This window comes from Podarcis erhardii, assembly GCF_964252035.2.
Source record: "Podarcis erhardii genome assembly, chromosome: 15".
In the NCBI taxonomy this organism is placed as follows: Eukaryota; Metazoa; Chordata; class Lepidosauria; order Squamata; family Lacertidae; genus Podarcis; species Podarcis erhardii.
In genome coordinates this window covers 26,564,383-26,582,501 of record NC_138505.1, presented here as the reverse complement: position 1 = coordinate 26,582,501, position 18,119 = coordinate 26,564,383, and the positions used below count along the sequence as shown (strand labels likewise).

The 18,119-nt window shown below is 47.9% G+C and overlaps 1 protein-coding gene across 9 annotated transcripts in view; it reads right to left on the bottom strand.

Moving 5' to 3' along the window:
- The window catches only part of CABP1 (calcium binding protein 1), a 77,640-nt gene that overhangs the window by 7,304 nt on the left and 52,217 nt on the right, over nucleotides 1–18,119 (bottom strand). For 3 of the 9 annotated variants that reach the window (XM_081842037.1, XM_081842038.1, XM_081842039.1), the window contains exons 2-6: nucleotides 14,075–14,193; nucleotides 7,873–8,049; nucleotides 4,723–4,753; nucleotides 1,211–1,354; nucleotides 161–270 (exon numbers count right to left, since the gene is read on the bottom strand). In XM_081842037.1, the coding sequence (XP_081698163.1) occupies nucleotides 161–270; nucleotides 1,211–1,354; nucleotides 4,723–4,753; nucleotides 7,873–8,049; nucleotides 14,075–14,119 (507 nt within the window). In that variant the 5' untranslated portion in view covers nucleotides 14,120–14,193. Of the gene's footprint in view, nucleotides 1–160; nucleotides 271–1,210; nucleotides 1,355–4,722; nucleotides 4,754–7,868; nucleotides 8,050–12,861; nucleotides 13,244–14,074; nucleotides 14,194–18,119 lie in introns of those variants that run through there. The other 6 variants (XM_081842040.1, XM_081842042.1, XM_081842034.1 and 3 more) reach the window with 4 other exon arrangements.

Here is an 18,119-nt window from a genome sequence, read left to right as displayed (position 1 = left end):
TGGGAAGCAGGATGCCTGATCCACTTGCAGGGTACAGAGATGGGTTGTGCATATAAGGAGCTAGATGATCTTTCAGGTATCCTGATCCCAAGCTGTATACCACCTTGAACTGGTAGGTAGTTTGCAACACACTGAAGGGGCTGCACAATCTGGCTCTCACCTCCCTGAAGGCATCGCGTAGCTCCTTGACCCCAATCATGTCTGCCGTCTCTGCCAGAAGCTTTGGTCCCATCAGCTCCACAAAGTCATCGAAATCTACGTGGCCGCCCTCTAGGAACACAGAGCGAGGAGGGAGTACAGTAAGATACTGGCCACCATTTTAAAAAGAATACAGACAAATTGCAATGGGTTCAGAGGAAGGGCAATGAAGATGGTCAGCTGTATGGAAAACAAGTCCTGTCAGGGCAAGGAGAAAGAGCCAGTTATGTTCACCCTGGAGAGGACTCAGGGGGAACATGTTTTCAAATACTGCCAGCATCCACAGGAAGGGGTCCCATTCCTGACTGTGGAAAAAAGGGAATATTGCATCCACGGCTTGCACCTAACTGAGTCCTACTTAGAGTAGACCCATTGAAATGGATGGATGTGACTTACTTGGCTATGCTGTGCCTCCATGGCCAGAGACAGTAATGCTTCTGAATACCAGTTGCTACAAATCAAAGGAGGGGAGAATGCTCTTATGTTCAGGACCTGTTTGTGGGTTTGATGTTTTAAATCAGGCATCCCCAAACTCGGCCCTCCAGCTGTTTTGCGACTGTAACTCCCAACATCCCTAACTAACAGGACCAGTGGTCAGAGATGATGGGAACTGTAGTCCCAAAACAGCTGGAGGGTCGAGTTTGGGGATGCCTGTTTTAAATTGTTAGAAGCTGCCAAGAGTGGCTGGTGCAACCTAGTCAGATGGGCAGCATATAAATAATAACTTGCTGTTGTTGTTACTAGCAGAACTTAGTTTGATACAACCCCAGGTCAACTTTCTACAGATTTCTTTGACACCCCTAGTTGGAATAATCCAGTCTGGAAGTTTGTCAGAGCATGGAGTACAGCAGCCAAGCATAAGCTTAGTCTAGAAGTGCCCTGGGAAGTTGTGCTTGTGCAGAAAGGCAGCCCAAAGGGAGATGAGGAAGACATTGCCCAGAAGACTGGAAAAACCTAACCAGGAGTGAGAGTGGCACTATGGAGGAAGGAGGGATGCCCCCTTGGCACTCACGGTTCATGTTAATCTGCTGGGAGAGCTCGATAAGTTCCATTTCCGTTGGCATGTAGCCCATGGTGCGCATGCAGTTGCCCAGGTCTCGGCAGTTGATGTAGCCATCCCTGTCCTTATCAAACTCCTTGAAGGCTTCTCTCAGTTCTGTTGAGGTGAATCCAATCAGAGAACGCGGCTGTCAGTGGTGGCTACAAACGTGGCCTGGAATGAACCCACTTTGGAAAAGAAGGGCCACAGGTCATCTGTGGCAGAGCAGCTGCTTAGCATGCAGAGAGGCCCAGGTTCAGAGAGGCATCTCTAGTTACGGCTAGGAATTTCTCCTTGGTCTGAAACCCTGGAGTCAGTGTTGACAGTGTTCTCAATGTTTTCAATTAAGGGGTGATTTATATAGGATGCTACCTTATACTGAATCAGACCTTTGGTCCATCTAGTTCAGTACAGTGGTATCTCAGGTTACAAACGCTTCGGGTTACGAACTCCGCTAACCCGGAAGTAGTTGCTCTGGGTTGCGAACTTTGCCCCAGGATGAGAATGGAAATCGTGTGCCACTGGCAGCGCGCCAGCAGCAGGAGGCCCCATTAGCGAAAGTGAGCCTCAGGTTAAGAATGGTTTCGGGTTAAGAACGGACCTCTGGAACGAATTAAGTTTGTAACCCGAGGTACCACTGTATCATCTACACTGATTGGCAGCAGCTCTCAAGGGTTTCAATAGTGGAAACTCCCCCAGCCTGACCTAGAAGTGCTAGGGATTTAACCTGTGACCTTCTGCATGCCAAGCAGAAGCTCTACCACTGAGCTATTTTCCTTACCGCTGGGGTTGACTGTGCCTCAAATTAATGAGTAGGAGGGAAATACCCTGGGGATTTTCTGCCACAGGCCCTGGTCCTCATCGTGTTGTCTAGGTCCTCCTGCTATTGAGGCTAAGCTGTGTGAGGTGTCCACAAAATGGACTGCGCCGTATGATCTGACCTGTTGCTGGCATGGAGACAGAAAGTGTGTGAAAGGTGTGTGGCAACAGAGTATTTTAGCATTTCCTTCCCCAGCTGGGTGCCTTCCAGGTGTTTTGTACTCCAGCTCTCATCAGCCCCAACCCAGTGCTACCATGCGTCTGATCCACATAGAAACAAAGGGGAGGCCAGGAGTTCCAAGCAGACAGGAAGGTGAGGCACCATGATCAGCACCTTGGAGAGGGACATAGAGGTGAGTTTCAGGAACATGGTCAGTAATCCTACAGCTGAGGCACAACACACAAGTTGCTTCAGCAGCGTCCTGGAGCAACTAGGAGATCTTTATAGCCTGTGCTAGGTATTCATTGGCCAGAAGCCTTACTCCCTGAATGCTGCATCTGGCCAGTAAAGGGCTACTACTTTCCACTTCTAGGTCCTGGGGTTTCAAGCTGTGGGATATCTTCTCAGGGCTCTCCTGATGCTAGAGGAGACTTTAGACCAGGCTTCCTGAAACTCGGCCCTCCAGCTGTTTTGGGACTACAACTCCCATGATCCCTAGCTAGCAGGACCAGTGGTCAGGGATGATGGGAATTGTAGTCTCAAAACATCTGGAGGGCCGAGTTTGAGGAAGCCTGCCTTAGACCAATCCTTGGCCCCTCCTCTCTTCTTATGGTTCTTTGAACTGGAAGTAAACTGGACAGTCCTTGAAACAGAAAGAATGCCTTCAAATACCAAGGCTGTGCTTCTCATATTATAGGAGTGGGGAACTTCAGGCCCAGGAGCTAAATATGGCCCTCTAAACCTTTCTATCCAGCTCCTGGGACTCTCTCCCTAAACCACACACCATCACTAGCCACACCTCTCAATGACTCCAGTTCACAGTCTCTGAGAGTGTTTTCACCTGGCTGGAATGCATTTTATGGCCTGCTGCGCCAGCTAAGGAAGGCACACATCTGACAGCTGTCTCTTTATTGACAAGTGAAGCACTTACAGCAGTCCCCCCAGTGCTCCAGATATACACATGCACCCATATTTTTAGCCTCTGGGCAGCTGTCCACAGGTTTGGACCCTGTGAAGCAGTTGCAGACATAGTGGGTCCACTCCCCTCCTTTGGCTTACATGCCCTCCTCTGATGGGTTGTGTGCCTGCAAACTGAGACTTCTCCTACATGGAAGCCGTTGCTGCTCTTCTCTCTTCAAACCCCTCTTGGTTCTAGGTGGGGAGTCAACCAGCTGTTCCCTTGTCTGAATAGTTCCTCTACCATATCCTGCATGCCTTCCTCTGTCTCAGACTGCCCTGACTCTTCCTTCTCCCATGGGTCTGGCTCCTGCCTTGTGGGTGGCACCAGACCCCATTAATTACTGGTCCCCTCTCCTGAGTTGTACTCCTAGCCCCTGGCCTTTTCCGCACACTCTTTGGACCCCTGCCAGTCTCTGACAATGCGCCCTGGAACTTTTGCTAGTCTGGATGGAGGAGAGAGGTGTTTTGTTTGTTCCCCATAAGGAAATGTGAACTTTAGTCTGAAGAAGGTTCCCCACCTCTGGTGCAGTAGGATACATGGCTACCCTAGTATAAATAAAAACATGCACCTCCAGATGGATAGTGAGACAATGCAACTTCTTACACTTCCTCAGTTTCAAGGAGGATAGGACTATCAGTGGCTACTAGGCAGGATAGCTATGCTCTGCCTCCACAGTCAGAGGCAGTAATGATTCCAAATACAGTCGTACCTTGGAAGTCGAACGAATCCGTTCCAGAAGTCCGTTCGACTTCCAAAATGTTTGGAAACCAAAGCACGGCTTCTGATTGGCTGCAGGAAGCTCCTGCAGCCAATCGGAAGCCATGGAACCCCCCCTGGACATTTGGCTTCCCAAAGAACATTCGAAAACCGGAACACTCACTTCTGGGTTTCAATTGTTTGGGAGCCAATTTGTTTGGGAGCCAAGGCGTTCAGGATCCAAGGTACGAGTGTTTCTAGGAATCACAGGAGAGGGCTCTTGTGCTCAGGTCCTGCTTGCATGTTTCCCACAGGCATCTGGCTGGCCACTGTAAGAACAGGATACCGGACTAGATGGGCCATTGACCTGATATAAGAGGCTCTTCTTATGTTCTTAAATAATTTGTGAATTATCATTCAGGTCGGTACAAAACCATGAAGTGAGGGTGGCTGGAAATCTCGTTGTTGGAAATCCCAGAAGGCCAGCAGTGCCGTTTCAGCAAAAGCAGCACATGAGCATCAGAGCTGCCCTGCAGCCGAATCAGGTTAAAGCTGTGATTCCTGTGCTGCAGGAGGTTGGACTAAATGACCCTTTGGATCCCCCTTCCAACTCTGAAGTTTTGTGATTCTAAAGGCACATGTAGTCCAGCCTCTCACAGGGACTACTAGATGCCACTTGCAGCTGCCCTGCTCCCACTTTTGTAACCTTGTAGCTGGCATTCAGCTGGCCTGCTGCCTCTCATCTGGAGATATCATATAGCCAGCATGCCTAGCTGTCACAGTCTTAAGCCACTATGAATTTATCTACTCCATTTTTATAGGTATAGAGAAGACAATCAAGAACCTTACCATCTATTTCTTCCGGCCGTAGCTCTCTGTCCTGCAAGGGAACAACATCAGGGATTAAAGCCAGCTCCTTTAGACAAAATCAGGGTTAAGGCAGGAACCTCTGAGCATATTTAGAGGCCAATGTCATCCCATTGGTCCATCAAAGCCAGAGTATTGTCTCCTGCAGACTTCACCAACTTGGTGCCCTCCAGAGGCTTTGGACTCCTCTTGGCTACAGCCATATTTTCTCCTCCAGCACAGCCATGCTGGCAGGGGCTGATGGGAATTAGTCCAAAATATCTGGAAGGCATCAGGTTGGCCAAGTTGGTCTACTCTGACCAGCAGCAAATCTTCAAGGTCCCAGGCAGGGGCATAGGGTTCTTTTCTGGCCCTGGTTCCAGAGAGAGCATGTTGAGTGGAGATGTTGCCAGGAATTGACCCTGGGACCTTCTGCATGCAAAGCAGGTGCTCTGCCATTGGCCTACTGTCTCTCTTCCAAGGCAAAAAGGCACATGGAAGAATTAAAAACCCCATGACATTATCCTTCCCAGCAAGTGAACCTGAGAAAGAGCTGCCTTTTTGAAGCCTATCCCACTAGCCATGTCCTTCCACATCTCAGATTTACACCAGCTCATTAGAGATGCTCACGCCAGAGAGCCAAGATTGCCTTGTTTCCAGGAACAGAAAGTGGAAAGCAGAGTTAGGCTGGTGGCCATGATGAGCTCTGCCTGAAAGAGCTGGGAGCTGCTGGTACCTCCCTCCCAGCAGCCGGCTAAACTGGTGGAAACATCTCATGCCAGTTGAGCCCCTCCCATGTTGCCCTGAGATCTTCAAAAAAACCTGGCTAGTAGGAAAAAACTGGGGCTCTGGAAGCTGTAGGCACCATTTCAGGAAACCTAGGCAGCTGCCTTCTACTGAGTCAGACCATTGGGTCCATCTAGTTCACTGTTATCTACCCTGAGTGGCAGTAATGGCTCTCCAGGGTTTCAGACTCAGAGGTCTCCCCCAGGCCTACCTGGAGATGCTGCTGGGGATTGGACCTGGGACCATCTGCATGCAAAACAGATGCTCTACCACTAAGCTATGGCCCCATCCATTCCTCAGATGCCTAGGGCAGAAAGGCAGCTCCTGAGAGAGACGGGAGCATCTGCAGACAAAGGTAACATGAGACAATGATTCAGCCCAGGCAGGAAGTACTTGCAAACACCCAACATTTTATTTTCAAGGGTAGATGGGATGGGTGGAGAAAGCTGCAGCAAGAGAAAGGAAAGCCCAGGTTGGAAATGCACTGCTGGCTGCCCAGGAAGAAGGGGCAACATCTCCAGATCCCCAGGTAATTGAGGGCAGAGGAAGGTGGGCAGACCACTCCCAGTTCTCAGCCTCTACCTCCTTGCCCCCATCAAGCTGCTCTAGGCCCACAGCAGGTTCCCACAAAAGGGTGCCCTCCATTTCCTGGGTCTCAAGCCCACAAAGCTAGTTCCCCACCGACTCCTGTGCTTGTGAAAGAACAGCAGGTGCTCAGAGTCTCCTTCCAGTGGGGCAAACCCACTGGGTTGCAGAGGGCTGGGCCAGAGATAGGGCTGGGGAAATCCCTCCGTTTCGGTTTCTCTCGGTTGCTCATCTGTGCATTCTGAAGTTCAGTTCTCTGCATTTCCACATCAGTTTGTGGTTGTTATTTAAGAAAACAAAAGCCCTAATGAAAATTCATCAGCAGTTTAATGTAAATTTCTCCTAATCAACTCATTATTGTATGCAGTTTTGCCTAACGTAGCACATTTTTGCAATTCGGTATTCCTCTTACATAATTTTTTAATGTTACAATATGTGCATTTTTCTGGACCCGCATAAGCATTTTTCACATGTTGCTTAGCTGGAGAACTGCATTGCAAAATTAAGAGAGATGTGGATTTTTCAAAGGACAGCCGTGTTTTGGTTTGTATGTTGTTTGGGAATGTGCAAATTAGGTAGGATTCACTCTTCAGGGAGAAATTAATCACATTCCTGCCCGCTCCCTAGCCAAAGCAAAGATTCCTCTCTCCTTGTTGGAGGAGGATCTCTTGAGCTGAAAATCTCCCTCACCAAGCCAGCAATTTCAAAGTGTGCCATTATCCAATTTCTCCTGCTGCTTTTATTTAGACTGATCAGAAGGGGTGGCGGCAGTAAACCTTAGTGGCAGTTTGCCTGGTTCTCTCTCTCTAAGGATTCCCCTCCCCATGACATAGGAAGGGCCAAAGTAAGGGTTATTCTCATTGACAAACCTGGAGTAATAGATGTCAAACTTTACCCCATAAAACAGGGTTGGGGACCCTTTTTCAGCCTGAGGGCCAGATTCCCTACTGGGAAAGCTTCAGAGGGCCACATGCCAGTGGTGGGCAGGGCCAGAGACAACAGTGGGTGGAGCAACACTTGTAAATGTTACCTTTGTACAGTCAGCCAGTTTCTACACTCACAGCCCTCCTACGTACCCTCCTTCCAGGGAAGCAAGAGCCATGAGCAGAGATCAATGACACATTCCAGCCAGCCAAAAACACTTTGGAGACGGGCAATGAGGAGTGTTGCCTGGGGAGAGTCCTGAGAGACAGCTAGAGATGCTGGGGGGCACATTTGACCCTTGGGCCTGAGGTTCCTCACCACTGCTGTATGGTGTCTCAGGAATCATGGATCTGTAGAGTTGGAAGGGACCCCCAGGGTCATCTAGTCCAACCCCCTGCAATGCAGGTATCTCAGCTAAAGCACCCATGACAGATTGACCGATGTAATGATTCAAAGTTGGCCCTGCTGATGTGGCAAAGTGAAGTGACAGGTTTTGGATGCTACTTAGCCGGCCCTACCATTAGGACTGGCCCTACCACGAGCCAGAATGAGACAGTTGCGAGCAGCTGATTTTGGGTGTCGTGAAAGGGCTGCACGTTTGCTTTATTAGCATTGTGTTTTATTGAATGAGTACGAGAGGAGAAGCAATTGTTGGACGTAGTGCTGACCATTTCTCCCCCCATTCCCCACACCCCAACCATTCCGGGCTAGGAAGGAGGTGATGGGGATCTCTTGAGACCCAGGTGGCGACATGCTTTTTTTTTGCTTTCAATCCACAGGAGGGCGAGGGCACATGATTCCACACACCCTCTGGGCTCTGCAGCGTTTGCCTTGCCCGCCCGGGTGCAACTTACGTACTGGCTGCCTGTTCTCTGCGAATCCCTTCCTGAGGAAGATACACGCCGGCCCCAGGATGTTGTGCATCACAGCGCAGTTCTGGGCCAGCACCATGAGCGGGCCTTGGTACTCCCCGGCTGTTGACCCCTCCTCGCTCGTCTGGACAGCTGTATAGCATGTCTTGTCCTCATGGTGGATCTTCTCCGCCAAACCAGCAGCAAGCAAATGATACAATAGAGGAAGTTACCTCCCGGTTCCTCCCAGGTCTGCTCCAATGCTTTCAGTGAGCAGAGAGGCCAGCCTAGCCCTCGGCTAACCTTTGGCCCATCAAGGTGTTTTGGGCCACAACTCCCATCAGCCCCAGCATGGCCAGGCTGGGGCTGATGGGAGTTATGATCCAAAATACCTTGGAGGGCACATGGTCGGCGAAGGCTAGTCCAGACTTAAGGGGAAGACAGACGTAACCATCTGAACAGAGGCTCTTTTCCTGCCACAGGAACCTGGCGTCACCATTTGCAGCACAAGCAGAAACTGTGGACTGACTCTTTGAGCTTCCCTTGTGCTTTTAAGGAATATCGAAATGTTTTAAGTGTCACATTCGCCCCCCCCTTTACCACACCACCTCCACCCACCCCTAAATAACACTCTAAAACTATTGAAAACTGTAAAGCTGTTGAAAATGTACCACAGGGATTTGTGCAAGGGGAAATATGCTGGCGATATTCGGATACTAGCCAGTAGGTGCTCAGCACCTACCCCTGTCTCCTCCCCTGCAAGGGCTTGCTAAGAAGTTGCAGAACCTTTCTCCCCTCCCCGGAGAGGTATATGTGTGTACAGGACAGCAAAGATGTGTATAAACCATTTCCACCTTGCTTAGTAAGTTACGTCTGTCTCCCCCACCCCCTACCCCTCATCTTTCAATACATACCACTTCACACATACACAACCCTTCTGTTTGTTACAGCTCTGAGCAGCCAGGGACTAGAATTCACTTCCAGGTGCCAACAAAGGTCCCGTCCCCCGTCCACCACTTTGGAAATGACATCAAAAGCCCTCTGTGCACTGCAGACGTCCTTCCAGCAACAGACTAGAAAGAGGGCAGAGAAGAAAAAAGGGTTTCTCTGATCTCGTCTGCTGCCTGGACCAAAACAATTGGAGGTGAAATCATGCCCAGCCTGCAAGGCACAGGCGTAGCTCTTTGTGAGTTCAAGAGGAGGCTGATGACAGAAGTGTCTCTTGGGGCTCCTGCTGAACATGAATTGGGCGGCCCGTACATCCTGGCAAGACACTGGAGCAGCTGCATATTAGTAATCACAGCGCTTCCCATGTGTACCAATATAAGTTTGCTTACAATACCCAGGGCAGCCTGGTATTCCCAAGGTGACACCACTGGAATGTCAGAACTGCATACAGAACTGAGTTCCCTGAGAATGTCGGTGGGCATTTTTTTTAAAGGGAAAGATTTCCAAAGTTGCTAGTCTCTATGAAGCCTGAGAAAGAGCAGGATGCTGGAGTGGCCTCAGGCCCAAATTGGGCATTGCAGGGGCAGGTGCCACCCACCTGTGTCTCTCCAATCTGTGTCTACCCTCAGTGACACCTAGGAAAAGATATTGTGTGGAACACCAGCATCGCAGCTGGATTTCCCTACTCCATTTCAACAGCTGTCTGTATGCAGGAGACATAAGGACAGACTTAAGTGGTCTGTTCAGAAGAGCCAATGAATGAATTGGTGTTCTAGTGGGGCCATAATCGCACCTCTATCTCCATGCATTCAATATACACTATTTGGTCATTTGATCAGGAGTTAGGTCTGGTCATATGGGAACAGGCACAAAATGGGCAATGGCCACAGAAGTAAGTGTCCTGCGACTCAGGTTTTTTAAAAAGTAAGTTTCTAGTCCTTAAAGTTACCTACATGTTATTTGTGCATTTCAGGTTGTTCTATCCTTGTTTTTAATGTTCATTTAAAAAAAATGCTTTGTGTTTCATTTTTTAAAATAGTGAAATAAATAAATTAATAATAATAATAATGTAAAGGAAGATAGCAGAAGGGCAGTGCCTGTTGAAATTCCAGAAGTGACTGTCTGTGCATTTATGTGATCAGGATTTCAAAGAGCAGGGCTTCAATGCCGAGCGTATTTCTTTTTAGCAAAATATCAAGTATTACTGAATCAGTAGCAAAGGGCACAGTGGGTCATTCACTCAAACCTAATGCAGGCCTGTTCGGCTCCCTCACCATCAGAAATCCCGCTCAGCCTCCGCCACCCTCCTCTGTTCCACATTACGTGGGGTGCTGTCTTGTTTTGCTTTCACAAGAGGCACCTCCCAGCAGCATTCTGGGGGCCCGGAGTGGAATCTGGTCTTGAGAGTTCCTGGCCCCACTGGAGAAGCAACGGCTGCCTTATATAGCAATGCATCGGCCTGGGCTCTGGCAGAAACGTTTCATCCTGACATTCTCATGCAGCTATAAAAAGCTAGCCGTCTTCCCTTCACAGGGACCTTTGGATCGTACGCAGTAAACATTAACAACCCCATCGTTGTTTTCATGGGAGACAGAGAAAGGGAGCTTGTTTCTTCATGGTGCTGCTGGCAGCTTTGGCCAATCTCCTTCCAAAAATTAAAAAAAGGCAGTGCTGCAAAGCATTGCACCCTCCTTTTGGCAGGGCTGAGAACACGGACACAGATGCTCACAGATTTGCATGCACGGCTGTGTTTAGAGGCCACGTGTGTTTGTTGCACGACACACATATCCAGCTTGATGGGAGCTGGCATTTTTCTTTTTTTAAACAAAACCACACAGCCCTGAGTCAATCTGCCAAGGTATGATGCTATTGGCATCACGGCGCAAGAATAGCATCTAGGCCAGAATCCACAACAACAACACATATGTGACAGAAAGCAATGTACACGGCTCGGTACAGAAGTGTCCTCATGAAGACCACACAGCAGAAGGGATGTCCCTCTGTTTGCTACATGGGACAGAGAACAAAGTTTTCCAGAGAGGGAAGCATGGATGGCATTGTGCTCCATGCCGAACAGACAGGTGTGTGTGTGTTTATATGTTGTCTCTGTTGAAACCCAAAACAGGCTCTCGAAACAATGCAAAAGTTATTTCATCATAGGCATTGGTGGGATAACTTGAGTTTCAGTTGACCCTACCATTAGGCAGAGGGCTGGCCCTACCATTAAGAGAGCACTTCCTCCTTTCATTGGCTTGAAACTTCTGGAAAGAGAATTTCATCAGCCCTGACCTTAGAATCTTATGTCAGAGGTTCAGAAAACTATTAGTAAGATGTATCTGGCCAGTAGGATGTCAGCAGTTTACATCTGACCTGCCCCACAAATAATTAATGGGTTAAATACATTTGGATAGTACCAGGGGTGCCTTTTGGAGATACTAAAGGAAGCACAAGACAGCACACGGCATGTCAAAACAAAGGCTCTGTTCACTGGAACATGGGATAGTTTGCTTCTATTTTTTTGTTATCTAGGAAGACATGCCTGCCCTGAACAAAAACATTTCAACCATTAGTAAAAATTGGCTCCATCAACCAGTCAGTCAACTAAAACTTTACTTTGATTAATCTATCAATTAAGTCTTGTGAGTCTGTTCAATATCCATTTGCTAGGACTCTCAGCAAGCAAATTTAGGAAGCATTTTGCCCAGAAGTTTATTTTGAAGTTTGCAATGGTGGAGAATCAGCTCCATTGCCAGCTCAACAGCCACGCATGTTACCGCTACACTGCTACTGCTGCTGCTGCTGCTGCTGCTGTGTCCACAAACTATTCTGAGCACTTCAACATAAAGCAGTCCACTGGCTGAATGCCAACACTCACACAAACCACCTGGGAGAGGGAGGGATCTGAAACACAGACATTTACACACCAGGAGCACATATGTGGGGGAAACTTAAACACATGCCAGGACAGACATGTGTTCATAGAGGAGAAGGCCATCCCACATAGATAGGTGTGGGGCATAGATGTGAGCATCTGTCCATAAGTGTGGCTACATCACTGTGCATAACTGGATCAATGTGCGCACAGATACATGCAGAGGAGCACAGACGTTCATCCCAAGCACCATCTGCACAATCCCACAAACTCATACCCTTTTGAACCTGTGCAAATATCTGCATCTGCTTACAGGGTGGGCTCACTTCACTTATTCCTTCTGTTTCAATAATCCCTTGCTCCACTTGTCATTAAGAACACAGGAAGCTGCTTTATACAGAGATCAGTATTGTCCTCACTGGGTGGCACCAATGGCTCTCTAGGGTTTTTAGGCAGGGAACCTTTCCTGGCCCTACCTAGAGATGCTGCCAGGAATTGAACCTGGGACTTTCTGCATGCAAATTGGCTGCTCTGCCATAGAGCTACAGCCCTTCCCTGTATCACCAGCATCATCCAATTACTAACAGATGGCTACTGTTCACGCACTGCCACTGATGCCACAACAAGTTGGAAGTGCCTGGTTGTGTTATTGGGCAAATGTGTGCCCACCTTCCAGGTTGAACTCCATTCACAGTTCAGTCGCGGGGTGTGTGTGTTACTTATTTCCACGAATATACCTTTTTGCCAGAGCATAGAAATGGAAGGGGAAGCGGGGAATCAGTAAATGCTATGTGGGTGCTCTGCTGTATTGCTAGTTTTATTTATAAAGCCTATTTGTTACATTCTCTGCCAAAAGTTACTTGAAGTGATTACAGCAGAAAATCACAGGAAGATTCAATAAGAATGTATGGGGGGGGGGGGGGAAGAACCTTGAGCACAACTGATCACGCAGCTAAAATCCAAACACTTCGCTATAGACGAAAACACCCACTGAAACCCTCAGCCGAGTTATAAACACAGAACTTAACAGCAGCATCAACAGCCAGTTAAGATTAACTACTCAAAAATGCGTTTTTAAAAAAGCATCGACAGTGTGCTGAAATTAACGTTATGGCTTTCCCCCAACAAATAATTCCAAAGGGTACAAGCTATCCCAGAAAAGGCCCAGCAACTTACCCTCATGGATGGAGGAGACAGGACAAGGCCTCAGAGAAAAGGGGGTGTGAAGCAGCACATAGGAAAATGTGCACCCTAAATGATGCAAAATCCAGTCCATTTCATGCTTTAAAGGTCATTGTTGTTTACCATGGAAGTGATTCTTCCAGGGTAAATGAGGACCGGCACATAACTGCCGGAAGGGCTGACCTACATTAATGCAGAAGGTGGGGCTGAAGAAACAGCGGCTGGACCCACCCCCCAACAGAAAACTGGGGAAGGGCAGAGGGGGATTTGGGAAGGAAGTCACATCTTCCCCTGTCCCAGAGTGCAGTAGCTGCTAGCAATACACTAAAATCTTTGTTTCAACAGGGATGACAGATCACAGACCCTCATGGAAGCAAGGGGGACAACCTAGCCAGGATATGCACTTGTGGCTCAAACAGCCTGACTGCGATAACACAAAATGCACCGCAAACTAGACACCCTTTAGTTGTGTCCCTAATGAAGAATATGCGCTAATGAATTTGCACTCTGCACATCTATGCACAAAGCCACAAGTGCACCTACACCCATAGAAAGATGTTTCAGTTGGTAGCTTTGTACAAAACATGTGTGCTAGTATGTTTAGGTACAGAAACATGAACACACTTGTAATCAACCAACAAGGGGCACAACCAGTGCTTTTTTTCTAAAAAAATGTTTAGGGATACTCTCATTTTCCTACTAATATTGAAATACTGTTCCTCAATGAGGCCAAACTTAGATTCACAAAACGTTTAGGGGTATGCGTCCCCCCAGAAAAAAAGGCACTGGGTACAACAATCCCGAGAGGATCTCCTGCACAATTCTCAAGGCAATTAATGGCACCTATACCAAGAGGAGCATCTCCTGATCATTTATATGCAGCTTGTGCTGGAGTGCTTCCTAGTGCCTCATGCCCCATGTTTTGCAAACATATGCCCACAACTGCACATACCTCTGTGTCGACACACAACTGCACATGGATGGGATCATGCTTTCATGCACACAAACACCCACAAGTGACTGTTCTCAGCCTCTGCGCTGCCCGACCGATGACAAAGTTTAGGCGGGGAGTTTGGGAGACACATCTCCACCTGCTTCCCACCAACCCTCCCTACCTGTTTAAGCGACACCAAGTGGTCAACCTGTCCCAAAGATGCTGGGATGGCGACCCAAGCAGCGCACATCTAAGCAGTGGGGGGAAACGTACCTTTTTTGAGAGGTTTCTCAGTGGAGACTTCACACAGTTGCCCATAATATGCTGAAGCTGCCTTTCCGGGAGACAGGCTTAGAAAGGGAAGCGGGCAATTGGTTCCATGAAAGGCAGTCCTTAGGAGCAAAGGGAGAGAGGCGGCAGCAGTCAAATCTAGAGCTCCACTGGGCACAAGTGTCAGGGCGCCTCTGTTCTGAGAGCTCTCTTCGTCTTCCCTTCCTTCACTCATTCATCTTCTTCCTTCCTTCCTTCCTTCCCTCCCTCTCTCTCTTTCTTTCTGCTTGTTAACTTTCTGCTCACTTCTTTGAAGAGATGAAGCGGGAAGGGAAAGGAAAGGAGGGGAGCAGCAGCAGAGAGGGAAGGAGTGAGGAACGGAAAGAAAGAGGAAGAGAAGGAGGGAGTGGGTGGATGGATATAATCTACATCAGATTAAAGTTCTGATCCCTCCCACCACTCAGGATAGGAGGAGGAGGAGGAGGAGGAATCTGGTTTGACTCATTGGAGGGAGGATGAAGAACAAAGAAGCCCCCACAAGAAGTCAGTTTCTACCTTTGCCCTCAGTGCTCAGAGACTGCCACAGTGCTCCGTTCTATCCCCTCAAACACTGAGCATTTCGATGCCCAGAGAAGACAGCTGGGAGGAGCGCAATCCACTTAGAGGCACTAAGAAGGGCCTGAGCAAATTGAGTGCAAGAAAACACATGAACAGAACACATCCACCACCAGTGCAGGGCTTCTTGAGAGGTTTGGCAAAAATTCTCTCCTTGATCAGGGCCTGCATCACACAGATACGGACAGGTGTGGAATGACCCTACCCCTCCAACATTTGGGGGATTCATTTCCCCCCCCCCCTCTCTCTCTCACACACACACACACACTGTAAGGGGGGGACACAAAACCAACATTTCACACTAGGCTTTGAACAGTTTCACCAGCAGGTTAATCAACTTAATTTTTTTGTTGATTAATTGGTAGTGGCTGAGGGTGACGTAAGCTAAGGGTTTGCATTTGGGGGCTCTTTGGGTTTTGGTGAAAGGGAATAGAATATGCCAGTATGAAGGATGCCCTTCCCCTCCAGTAATACACGGCAGCTTTTGCTTATACAACATCATCATTTATCTCACAAATCCTCTAGTAGTTGAAAACAGAGCCTATATGGGTGTTTAAATGTGCAAATTGATGTGAATTTAATCAGTTCATGAATCTGCTGAAAAGCTGAGGATTACTCAACAAAATTAGACTTTCTATCTTTGGGGATTCTTTCTGTATCACAGAAACCTACAAAGCTGCCTTATACCAAGTAAGAACACTGGGGTCCATTTTCTCTACACTGACTGGCAGCAGCTATCCAGGGTTTCAGACAGGTGTCTTTCCCAGTCCTATCTGGAGACACCAGGGACTGAACCAGGGACCTTCTGCACGCAGAACAGATGCTCTACCACTGAGCTATGGCTCTTCCCCTTGCTTTCTCCCAGCTCTATACTTGAAATTGAGAGCCATCTGTAATTGACCCTGGAACCCAAAGCCATGCATACACCATGAAGCCAGAACTAAGTGGCTGAATATTTATATATGGGGCTGCCAAAAAAGTTTGAGTCCAAGTTCCTAGAGCCTGAGAACCTTGTATAAGAACACGAGAAGAGCCTGCCAGATCAGGCTAATGGCCCATCTAATCCAGCATCGTTTTCTCACAGTGGCAAACTAAACACCTCAATAGGAAGCCTATAAGCAGGACCTGAGCTCACCAGCACTCTCCCCTCCTGTGGCTTCGGAGGCATTTAGTGGCTCTCACAGTAGAGGTAGAACAATGGCTAGTAGCTATCAAGATGAATTTGTCTAACCCTCTTTTAAAGCCATCCAAGTTTGTGGCCATCACTGCCTCCTCTTTAAGCAAATTCCACAACTGAGCTATGCACCGTCTCAAGAAGTCCTTCCTCTTGCCTCTCCTACATCTCCCAACATTTGTAACTGGAGCTGCAGGCCACGTGCTCTACGACGGAGCCACATCCACCCACAGCATTTGCCGGCCTGAGATGGCGTTTCCTTTCCTACTTCACGTAAGTGATTTCCTATCTTATCACAGCACCGACAAGAAAATGAGCCTGGGAGAAGAGAGAAGGGCAAAAGAGAAAGAGGGAGAGATAGCAGACCCTCAGACCTCTGGGGCACATGAGTCCCTGAAGGCAGATCTGGAATGGTCAGTGCCACCATGGCATTGCTGGTGTGAGTGCTTCCTCTGAACTGGTGCCCATAAGGATGAGAGAAATGGATGGTGGCTGACGGAAGCAAATGCTCAGATCCTGACTTGTAGAAATGTGTGCACAGAACATGAGGAGGAGCAGCAGCAAGGCCTCTAGCCGTATGAGTCATTTTAAGCAGTAGCTGAGAATCTGAACTAATTACAAAGGGGTTTGCTCCGGGTCTCAGTTTGGCTACCTTCTCAGGTCTGGAGATCATGTAGCAGAAGAAACCTCTGTGTGTATCTTGTAACAGGCTTGTAGAAGCCAAATTCAGCTGCCACCGCCGCCACCACGCACTCTCTTCCGTAACAGTGTGCCTTTGGTTATTTTATTTCAGTTTTTCTACCCTATTTTCCCGAAGAGACTCATGGCAGCTAACTGACACACATAATAATAAACCAAGCAAAACAAACATAACCCCTTAAAAATGTTTTTAAGCTCCACCTAGGCTTTAATTTTATTTTTTTTATTTCACTCATCATATTATACATAAAAAACATAGATGTTTTAAAACAAAATCAGAAGCTTTACAGAAGAAAGCAATTGCTTCCTTTTTATTTCTTTGCCAAAAAAAGAGAGAGAGAAAATATGAGGACAAGATATGCACTGAGATGTCAACACATTGCAGCTCCAAGGCTCCTATTTAAGTTAACACTATCCAACCTGTTTAACAAATTGCAGCAGCACGAAAATAACACTGAACTGAACCAGAAAAAAATGACACAATTAACTGAAAGTTTCTCAGTGGCAATGGGGCCCGACAGACCTCACCTGGGAAAGCATCCCATAGGGTAGGAGCTGCAGCAGAAAAAGCTCTGCCCATAGTTGACACCACCCTTGCCTGCTGAGGGATTTGAAGCCGGGCCTCAGATGTCAATCAGAGGGTGCAAGGAAAATGCAGCTCCCAAGGTACCCAGATCTCTAGCTTTCTGCAAATTATGTAGAACTGGAGTGATAAAATCAAATTTCCAAGCCATGAGGCCAGTTGCACCTGTAGTGGCCAGCAGACACTCACTGAGACACTCAGGCTTCCTGAGTCACCCATAAACATAGGAAACTGCCTTCCACCAAATCATTGGTCAGTCTACCTCAGGACTGTCTGATCTGACTGGCTTCCCGGAGTTCATGCAGGCAGGTATTTCCCAGCCCTGCTAACTGGAGTAACTGGGAATAAAACCTGGACCCTTCTGCACGCATAACATGTGCTCTGCCAATGAGCCACACAGCCACCAGTGATTTCTGGTAGATTCAGTGCATCTTGGTAAGGTTGTGAATAAGCAATCAGAGAGGGAGGCAGTGCAGTCCAGGAGGACAAGAAGGCTTGGGAGATCTATTAAGGACCAGTGCCTCTGAGGATGCCAAAAGGGGCAACTGATAGTTTATTCTGGGACTTCAGTGCGTCAGCCTGTGGCGGCCAGTGCCCTGGTAGAGCAGAAGGCATGGAGTCCAACAGTAGATGGAGCCAGAGCCAATGGCAGACAGAGGCAGAGTCAATGACTGGTGAAACCAGCTAAAGCCACATTCACACCATATATTTAAAGCACTATGATACCACTTTAGACAAGCATGGCTTCCCCCAAATAATTATGGGAGCTGTAATTCAGGGTGATGAGGGTTCTATGGAGACAATGACAATAAAGATTATTGTATTGTATCGTATCGTATCGTATCGTATCATATCGTATCGTATCAGCACATTTGCTACTATGGAATCCATATTTCATGGCTCACTAGAGGAAAATGCTGTCCTACTTCAGGTTTTAATGCTCCCGTTGTTTTGTGTTTCCTTGCTCTGCTGATTTA